Below are 10,608 nucleotides of genomic sequence, written 5' to 3'. Positions count from 1 at the left end.
TTGCCAATGACGGTGATGTTGGCCTTGTCGGGTGTTCGAAGTACATCCTGTGCGTGCCTTGCAGTCGGAGGCCGAGCAGTTGCCTTACCAGGCAGTGATGCAACCAGTCAGGATGCTTTCGATGTTGCAGCTGTAGAACCTTTTGAGGATAATAATTCATAAAAATATATATTATTACATTATTTTACAAGGCAAGTCAGTTAAGAACAAATTCTTATTTACAATGACGGCCTAGGAACAGTGGGTTAACTGCCTTGTTCAGGGGCAGAATGACAGATTTTTACCTTGTCAGGTCGGAGATTCAATCTAGCAACCTTTCGGTTACTGGACCAATACTCTAACCACTAGACTACCTGCCGCCCCCCATAAATAACTCCTGCTGTGTCCTGCATGTTTGTAGATTCTATAGAGATCATCTCTATTGAGATAATCTTAATCTTAAAAGAGTCAAATATAAGATGTGCCTTGTAGTGTCCTTTTTTGGCATTTATCTCTGAATGACAGACTACTGAGCTCAATATGTAGGTCAACCTCTCATTGCGAACTGCTGAAAGAGCAATAAAGCGAGATAGGGACACAAGGTTTCACATTACCGTGGATGACTTTTGACCTTACACGAGAAACATAAAGTGCAAGAATATCTGTAGTGCTGGTCCAAATAGTTAGTCTACTGAGTACGGCTGCACATTTACTGCATGTGGGTGAGGCTTCTCCCTTTGCAATCATTTGCTTGAAAAGAATGCCAAGCGTGCCTTTTTATGTTTGGTAGTGAAGTTTCTAATAAGGAGAGATGTACGGAAAAAATTATGAAATGTATGCATTCACTACTGTAAGTCGCTCTGGATAAGAGCATCTGCTAAATGACTAAAATGTAAAATGTAAATGTAATGTGCTGTGATCCATGAATCAGTCCAAAACCCAAATCCAAGAGGCCAGCCTTTGGATTGATTGCGACCGAGGTGGGTTTAAGAAAATCGTTGGAAGGCTATGCATAATTGGGGTGATATAAACCTATAGCAACATGATTTTACTAGGATGTTTTATTGTTTTATTTGTCAGGCCAAGTGATTGAGCGGATGCATGTTTTGGCACATGTCAAGGTTGGTCTTGGGCTCCATTTAAATGTGTAAAGTTGCAGCCATTACCATCACCATTAGGTTAATCTAGGTCTTTAACAGGTATGCCAGTCCATCCTTGCTTACGTTGTGTCTTTGTCTTTGTTTAAATTTTTATTTCACACCGGAAGCAAACAAGGCAGTTTTCTCTCTACAAGCAAATATGTATGCCATGTACAGTCTATTACAGTATATTGCATTGGGGGCTATGGAGGGGGTGGAGAATGAAGTGCTGCTGGATATGTATGACACAGTCCCCTTCCAAAACTAACCATGTTTGGTTAGTAGAGATCCTATTGAGTATTTCTAACCCCACTTTAGCTGAGATAGGTGGAAACGTTTTCTCTTTAAAGCCCAATATTCTCAACATAGTAGTGTCAACATGGTATTTTCATTATTGGTCTTAAAATATATTATTTACATTTGTTTTCATAAATTACTTATTGCAATTTCTTGTTGGCACAGTAAAAGTGGCCATAGATTAAAATTCAATATAATTTGAATTAGTTATACACATTGACATAGAATTTTTGAAATTCGGGCTTTTATTTTGAAGGTTTCAACATTACCATACGAAAGTGACGTTATCGTCGGAGCTGCTGGCAGAATACTAGTGCGTGTATTTATGTCAGTACTATATTGACCTAAACAGCGGCTGTTCGTGACCAAGCATATGTAAAGCAATTCTGCGTGAATATATGCAAAGGTAAGCAGATGAATCCAATATCGAATGTTGCCATTTTGATCATATCCGTAGTGCGTGTGTAATACCGCACAGTGATGCTTTGACATTGTCAGAGGAACCGGGCAACATTTTTCAATATGGAAACATTTTATCCATGCTAACAATGCCCTATGCTCTGCAAGTATTCTACGCAATCATCCACATCAATAACTTGACACCAAATACAAATACAACAGAATATCGGAGCGAATACGCAACAATGTATTCGTGAGTTTCGGATTAAAATGGCAGGCGGCGAACGAGTTTCTCTGGAAGGAACATGGTGTACTGAGCAGCATAATGGTCGTCTGCACGTCATCACAGTAGAATACACGATGCGATGTGTTTTGCTGACTAGGTTACGTATATTTGGTCCATACGAAACCTTGGTCAGACCAAGTGTCTTTTGTTTGACAATAATTGTTTGAAGCACGCATGAATTGCATAGATGGTGCACACTTTATAAGAGCTTTTGGGGAGTTGGTGTAAACTGGTCTAAACAAAACCAAAATAATCTATGCAAAAATGGTATAGGAGAATGGTAGCCTGTGTACAGTATAAATTGGCTTTAAAACCTGTATTTACATGGTCATGACATAGGCAGGTACATTGTTATAGTACAGAAGTAGTATAAAACAATTTGTGTAAACTGACCATAACTACCATGTAAATATCAAACGAATATGTGGCATGAGTTTACACTACCAACCACACCTACTTATTAGATCTTAAATGTTTTATTCACAGAAAGTGATGGGGAAGTCACACTCCCTCTTGTCGAAGGGGAAAGACGACCATGACAGTCAGAGTGGCCTGGCGACTGGTCCAGAGTACATAGATACACAGAGTGAAGAGGATGGAAAGAATGGAGATGTGTCTCAGTTCCCCTATGTGGAATTTACTGGCAAAGACAGTGTCACATGCCCCACATGCCAGGGCACTGGCAGAATACCACGGGGTAAGGGGATAAACATAAAAACAAATACATTCCTACACACTAATAAACATGAACTCTCACTCACTGACACAATACACCAACATCTGTTCTAAAACTCCACCTCATGAGCTGCTAATCATTTTTGCCTAATTTGCATTTTGATTTGATAGGCCACCTAGAAACACTGTGACTTCCAACATTCACTGAAAATGAAAAAGACATAAGTTGAACCAATATCAGTTTCCTCTGTAAATGGCTTTGTCATCCCATCTCTAATGCAGGCCAAGAGAACCAGCTTGTGGCTCTGATTCCATACAGTGACCAGAGGCTCCAGCCAAGGAGAACGTAAGTCTCTCATCTCACTCAGCCAGACGTCTCTTTTTTTTTTAAAGATGTGCAATTGAATAATTCAACTGTGGTTGACTGTGGTCTATATCCAACTTCTGTCTTTCTTTTAATGGCGCTTCCTCCCTTTTTCTTGCAGAAAGCTGTATGTCACTGTGTCCGTGTTTCTTTGCCTTCTGCTGTCTGGCCTGGCTGTGTTTTTCATGTTCCCTCGTTCTATCGACGTCTCCTATGTGGGCGTGAAGTCTGCATTCGTCTCCTATGACCAGGACAAACGGATTGTCTATCTCAATATCACGGTAAGATCCTCTCTCTGGTGTTAGTTGTCCTTGTGTTTCCATCTAAGGGTTGACATGGTTTCAAATCAAATTGTATTTGTCACATGTTTCGTAAAACAATGGGTGTAGACTAACCGTTCCCAACAATGCAGAGAGAAAAATAGAAAAACAACAACACAAGGACTAAGTACACCATGAGTAACAATAACATGGCTATATACACGGAGTACTAGCACCGACTCAATGTGCAGAGGTATGAGGTAATTGAGGTAGATATGTACAGTTGAAGTCAGAAGTTTACATACACTTAGGTTGGAGTCATTAAAACTCGATTTTCAACCACTTCACAAATTTCTTGTTAACAAACTATAGTTTTGGCAAGTCAGTTAGAACATCTCATTTGTGCATGACACAAGTAATTTTTCCAACAATTGTTTACAGACAGATTATTTAACTTATGTCTGTATCACAATTCCAGTGTGTCAGAAGTTTACATACACTAAGTTGACTGTGCCTTTAAACAGCTTGGAAAATTCCAGAAAATTATGTCATGGCTTTAGAAGCTTCTGATAGACTAATTGACATAATTTGAGTCAATTGGAGGTGTACCTGTGGATGTATTTCAAGGCCTACCTTCAAACTCAGTGCCTCTTTGCTTGACATCATGGGAAAATCAAAAGAAATCAGCCAAGACCTCAGAAAAAAGATTGTAGTCCTCCACAAGTCTGGTTCATCCTTGGGAGCAATTTCCAAACGCCTGAAGGTACCACGTTCATCTGTAAAAACAATAGTACGCAAGTATAAACACCATGGGACCACGCAGCCGTCATACCACTCAGGATGGAGATGCGTTCTGTCTCCTAGAGCTAAACGTACTTTGGTGCGAAAATTGCAAATCAATCCCATAACAACAGCAAAGGACCTTGTGAAGATGCTAGAGGAAACAGGTACAAAAGTATCTATATCCACAGTAAAACGAGTCCTATATCGACATAACCTGAAAGGCCGCTCAGCAAGGAAGAAGCCACTGCTCCAAAACCGCCATTAAAAAAAGCCAGACTACGGTTTGCAACTGCACATGGGGACAAATATTCACATTTTTGGAGAAATGTCCTCTGGTCTGATAAAATAAAAATAGAACTGTTTGGCCATAATGACCATCGATATGTTAGGAGGGAAAATGGGGAGGCTTGCAAACCGAAGAACACCATCCCAACCATGAAGCACGGGGGTGGCAGCATCATGTTGTGGTGGTGCCTTGCTGCAGGAGGGACTGGTGCACTTCACAAAATAGATGGCATCATGAGAAGGAAAATTATGTGGATGTATTGAAGCAACATCTCAAGACATCAGTCAGGAAGTTAAAGCTTGGTCGCAAATGGGTCTTCCAAATAAACATTGACCCCAAGTATACTTCCAAAGATGTGGCAAAATGGCTTATGGACAACGAAGTAAACATTTTGGAGTGGCCATCAAAAAGCCCTGTCCTCAATCCTATGGAAAATTTGTGGGCAGAACTGAAAAAGCGTGTGCGAGCAAGGAGGCCAACAAACCCGACTCAGTTACACCAGCTCTGTCAGGAGGAATGGGCCAAAATTCACCCAACTTATTGTGGGAAGCTTGTGGAAGGCTATCCGACGCATTTGACCCAAGTTAAACAATTTAAAGGCAATGCTACCAAATACTAATTGAGTGTATGTAAACTTCTGACCCACTGGGATTGTGAAGAAATAAATAAAAGCTGAAGTAAATCATTCTCTACTATTATTCTGACATTTCACATTCTTAAAATCAAGTGGTGATCCTAGCTGGCCTAAGACAGGGAATTTTTACTCTGATTTAAATGTCAGGAATTGTGAAAAACTGAGTTTTTAAATGTATTTGGCTGAGGTGTATGTAAACTTCTGACTTCAACTGTACATATAGGTAGGGCTAAAGTGAATAGGCAACAGGATAGATAATAAACAGTGTCAGCAGTGTATGTGATGAGTCAAAGTGCAGAAAGGGGCAATACAAATAGTCCTGATAGTTATTTGCTTAACAATTTAGCGGTCATAAGGTTAGGGGGAAGAAGCTGTTCAGGGTCCTGTTGGTTCCAGACTTGGTGTATCGGTACCGCCTGCCGTACAGTAGCAGAGAGAACAGTCTATGACTTGGGTGGCTGGAGTCTTTTACAATTTGTAGGGCCTTTTGTTACACCAACTGGTTCTGGATGGCAGGGAGCTCGGCCCCAGTGATGTACTGGGCTGTACGCACTACCCTCTGTATCGCCTTGCGGTCGGATGCCAAGCAGTTGCCATACTAAGCGGTTATGCAGCCAGTCAAAATGCTTTCAATTGTGCAGCTGTAGAACTTTTTGAGGATCTGAGGGTCCATGCCAAGTCTTTTCAGCCTCCTGTTGGGGGAGAGGTGTTGTTTTGCCTTCTTCAAAACTGTGTTGGTGTGTGTGGACAATGTTAATTCCTTAGTGATGTGGACACCGAGATACTTGAAGCTCTCAACCCGCTCCACTACAGCCCTGTCGATGTGAATGGGACCGTGCTCGGCCCTCCGTTTCCTATAGTCCACGATCAGCTCCTTTGTCTTGCTGATGTGGAGGGAGAGGTTGTTGTCCTGGCACCACACTGCCAGGTCACTGACCTCCCTATAGGCTGTCTCATTGTCGTCGGTGATCAGGCCTACCACCATTGTGCTGTTAGCAAACTTAATGATGGTGTTGGAGTCGTGTTCGGTCACACAGTCATGGGTGAACAGGGAATACAGGAGGGAAATTAACATGCACCCCTGAGGGGCCCCCGTGTTGAGGGTCATAGTAGTAGATGTGTTGTTGCTTACCTTCACCACCTGGGAAATATATATATTTTTTTAAACCTGTAAGGCAGCCTGTAAGGAAGTCCAGGATCCAGTTACATAGGGAGGTGTTCAGTTCCAGGGTCCTGAGCTTAGTGATGAGCCTAGAGGGCACTATGGTGTTGAATGTTGAGCTGTAGTCGATGAAGAGTATTAGCGCATAGGTGTCCTTCTTGTCCAGGTGGGAGAGGGCAGTGTGGAGTGCAATAGAGATCGCATCATCTGTGGTTCTGTTGGGGCGGTATGCAAATTGGGGTGGGTCCTACGTAATGGCTCTCTTTCCAACAACTGTTGTGCCGCATGTCTTTTCTTCTAGAACACTCTGAACATCACCAATAACAACTACTACGCTGTATCCCTGACCAACATCACAGCCCAAGTGCAGTTCTCTAAGACTGTGATCGGGAAGGCCCGTATTAGCAATGTGACGACCATCATACCACTGGATAAGCAGCAGGTGGGTCTTTACCATGTGTCGTTCAGAATAACATGCCTTGGTATAACTGCTTGTTATAAACATGTTACAGTGTATGAAGTGAGCATAGCTTGACAAGTGCATCAGAGTTGTACTTTCAACTGTCCTGAAGTGCTTTTCTATCGCTCAACACAGCAGCTCATTGTTCCGCCCGCTTTGCTGCAAAATCTAGACAACAAAATCAGGCAGCATTGATAATGAACCTTGTTGTTGTTGATGAATCCACTAGAACATCTGTCCCTGTTCTGAGGACATCAGTAGCAGCAAGGATGGAATAAGGATGGCATTTTTAGACTGTTGCCCTCAAAAGTTACTCATTACTTAGTCAGCACTCAACCGCCCTGTTCAATATGGGAGATGGATAACGGCTGCATTACAACATATTGTTTATTTCAGATTGACTACATGGTTCCCACAGTAATTGCTGATGACATGAGTTATATGTTGTAAGTATTTCACAAGTAATTACATTTTATTGTGTGGTTGACAGTACAAATCGTGACATTTCTTGAATAAATGTTTTGTGTTGCAGCGACTATTGCACCCTGCAGTCCATAAAGGTTCACAACATTGTGGTCATGATGCAGTAAGTATACAGTGCATTCGGAAAGTATTCAGACCCCTTCCCTTTTTCCACATTTTTGTTACATTACAGCCTTATTCTAAAAAAAGAAATTGCATTTTTTTGCTCATAAATCGACACACAATACTCCATAATGACAAAGTGAAAACAGGTTTTTAGACATTTTTGGAAATGTATTAAAAATAAAAAAAACTGAAAAACCTTATTTACATTGGTATTCATACCCTTTGCTATGAGACTCAAAATTGAGCTCAGGTTCATCCTGTTTCCATTTATCAGCCTTGAGATGTTTCTACAACTTGATTGGAGTCCACCTGTGGTAAATACAATTGATTGGACATGATTTGGAAAGGCACACACCTGTCTATATAAGGTCCCACAGTTGACAGTGCATGTCAGAGCAAAAACCAAGCCATGAAGTCGAAGGAATTGTCTGTAGAGCTCCAAGACAGGATTGTGTCGAGGCACAGATCTGGGAAGGGTACCAAAACATTTCTGCAGCAATGAAGTTCCCAAAGGACACAGTGGCCTCCATCGTTCTTAAATGGAAGAAGTTTGGAACCACCAAGACTCTAGAGCTGGCCGCCTGGCCAAACTGAGCAATCGGGAGAACAGCCTTGTTCAGGGAGGTGACCAAGAACCCGATGGTCACTCTGACAGAGCTCCAAAGTTCCTCTGTGGAGATGGGAGAACCTTCCAAAAGGACAACCATCTCTGCAGCACTCCACCAATCAGGCCTTTATGGTAGAGGGGCCAGACGGAAGCCACTCCTCAGTAAAAGGCACATGACAGCAAAGGACAGAGAGATCCTTGATGAAAACCTGCTTCAGAGCGCTCAGGACCTCAGACTGGGGCAAAGGTTCAACGTCCAACAGGACAACGACCCTAAGCACACAGCCAAGACAACGCAGGAGTGGCTTCGGGACAAGTCTCAATGTCCAGCCAGAGCCCAGACTTGAACCCGATCAAACATCTCTGGAGAGACCTGAAAATAGCTGTGCAGCAACGCAGAAACTCCCGAAATACAGGTGTGCCAAACTTGTAGCCTCATACCCAAGAAGACTCAAGTCTGTAATCGCTGACAAAGGTGCTTCAGCATAGTACTGAGTAAAGGGTTTGAATACTTAATATAATACTAATGAAATATCACATTTAAATGATTTTTTTTTTGCCAAAATTTCTAAAAGCCTGTTTTTGCTTTGTCATTATGGAGTATTGTGTGTAGATTGATGAGGGGGGAAAAAACGATTTAATCCATTTTAGTAATAGGCTGTAACGTAACAATGTGGAAAAAGTCAAGGGGTCTGAATACTTTCTGAATGCAGTGTACCTTTTCAAATATCTACTAATACATTGAGTTTACACATGTTACTGTACCTACTCTATTTATTTTGTCAAACCTCACACGCCCATGTGGGCAGCCATTTGGGGGAAACTCACTACTGTCCATTGACTGGTTTTCAGGGTGACTGTGACCACATCCTACTTTGGGCACTCGGAGCAGGTCTCCCAGGAGATGTACCAGTATGTGGACTGTGGGGGCAACACCACCTCACTGCATGAACATGTGAAGATGTATTAGTAAGGCAGTAAAAACAAAGCCATAATGGAAGCCCGTCGATCTAAAGGTAGACGAAAGGGTTTTACGGAGTTCCTTTGGGCACACGTCTACTGTAGAAGGAGGGACCATGTCTCAGAGAAAGTGAAGTTAGCAAGGTGCCAATGTACAGTTTAATGAGGGTTTGATGATGTCACCGGTAGAAAATCTCTTGTGCAAATTCTTCTTAATAGAATGATCCAATGTGTATAGGCATTTGAGATAAAGATGCACTTTAGCTTTGTATGGGAAACGCAATCATGGGAAAGTATTTATACGGCAGAGTTGTTGATGTAATGTAATCTGTACCACTAACCTTCCCAGACCACTTGGTATGGGACATGCAATACAAATAAAGTAATAGGACAGCATTCTCATTTTGATTATCAGCACCACTAATCACCCCAAACCACTGTTTGATGGCATTTTATTCCATTCTTTTTTTATACCCGCCATTTTGTTTTCTTCAAGGATGTATTTTGTACATAATAGTACTTCCTGATGTGTGTCGTTACTCTTACATTTTCATTGTAATGACAGTTAGATTTACATCTAATTCCGAGGTGGCTTATGTCGGGGTGAAGTCAGCGTAATTATGATGACTACGGACCTTAATTAGATTGCAACATTTAGGTATCTAATGAGAGGAATCTTGTATTTTTATATAATTCAAATACAGTACCTGTAACTATTAGATGTGTTCTGTATGATGTGAATTACTCTTTAATTGTAAACCTCTGAATTGTTTGTTTTAATGGGAATGTTAGGTGGGTTTTTTCCTTACTTGGGTAGTAGATGACTACTTATTTGGAAATATGATATTACGTAAATACCCTCAATGGTGTTGTAAAGTTAGGTCTTTATTTTCTCTTTTAAGAGGTCATTTTGTCTTTCCTTGTTTTGTTTGATTCCCTTTTGCCCCTTTTAATTCTTCATGATTGATCACTGAAACTTGCAAGTAAGTTGTGCTTTTCGAGTTTGTTTCTTTCTGAGATGATTAAATGTCAGGATACAGTAAGTATCCATTTGTTTATTTTCCTTAAACATTTGTTAAAGTCTGTTGTGCAGGTACAGAATACTTAACTGAGGACAATTAAAAATGCCCAAGATAAAATATCAGATGGGTACATTGTTTATATTATCTGAAAAACCCTATGGAGGAACAATCACTCCAATGTACTGTTGTATATGTCAATGTGCCATATTATGTACCAACTCATCCAAGAAGACAATTTTCATTTTAAAGTCCGTTCTGAATCATCACTGAGGTGTGTTGACCTTGTACTACTGTGTAAATGTGGATACTGTCCATGTAAGCCACTGCCAATCGTACATGTAACAATGTTTTTTCCTTGCATGAAACTGGGAATAAAAGTGGTTGATTTTGAGGTTTTTGTTTGGTGCATTTATTGATAGTTTTGTTGTTGGGGGATAATTCAAAGGTTGGAGAAATGTGCAATACCAATCACTATCACAGGGTAGGCGCCTAATTTAACAAAATTAACTTATAAGTAAGTGTTGGATGAAAATATCGTTTCTATAATGACCATATGCACAGGTTTGCATAAAAAGCTTACCATACTCACTATTAAAGTCCAAGTAATTAACAACACAATGCATGCCATTCATGTGTAAAACACACAAAGTCCAATATTTAGCATCTTAAAAATAGCATGACGTTACATTTAAAGTCCCACAGAATAG

General features: G+C 40.9%; 1 protein-coding gene across 1 annotated transcript; it reads left to right on the top strand.

Annotated features, from left to right (window-relative positions):
• The first annotated feature begins 1,678 nt into the window (after positions 1-1,678).
• On the top strand, positions 1,679-10,292 carry LOC115177917 (transmembrane protein 106B). Its single transcript, XM_029738914.1, has 8 exons — positions 1,679-1,821; positions 2,587-2,797; positions 3,058-3,121; positions 3,261-3,420; positions 6,566-6,706; positions 7,121-7,170; positions 7,257-7,310; positions 8,772-10,292. The coding sequence occupies exons 2-8, from the start codon at positions 2,593-2,595 to the stop codon at positions 8,887-8,889; spliced, it is 792 nt and encodes a 263-aa protein (XP_029594774.1). The 5' UTR covers positions 1,679-1,821; positions 2,587-2,592; the 3' UTR covers positions 8,890-10,292.
• The last annotated feature ends 316 nt before the right edge of the window (positions 10,293-10,608 follow it).

Source organism: Salmo trutta, chromosome 3 (assembly GCF_901001165.1).
Source record: "Salmo trutta chromosome 3, fSalTru1.1, whole genome shotgun sequence".
NCBI lineage: Eukaryota > Metazoa > Chordata > Actinopteri > Salmoniformes > Salmonidae > Salmo > Salmo trutta.
Note: the sequence above shows the minus strand (reverse complement) of the source record. Positions and strands in the feature narration are given on the sequence as shown.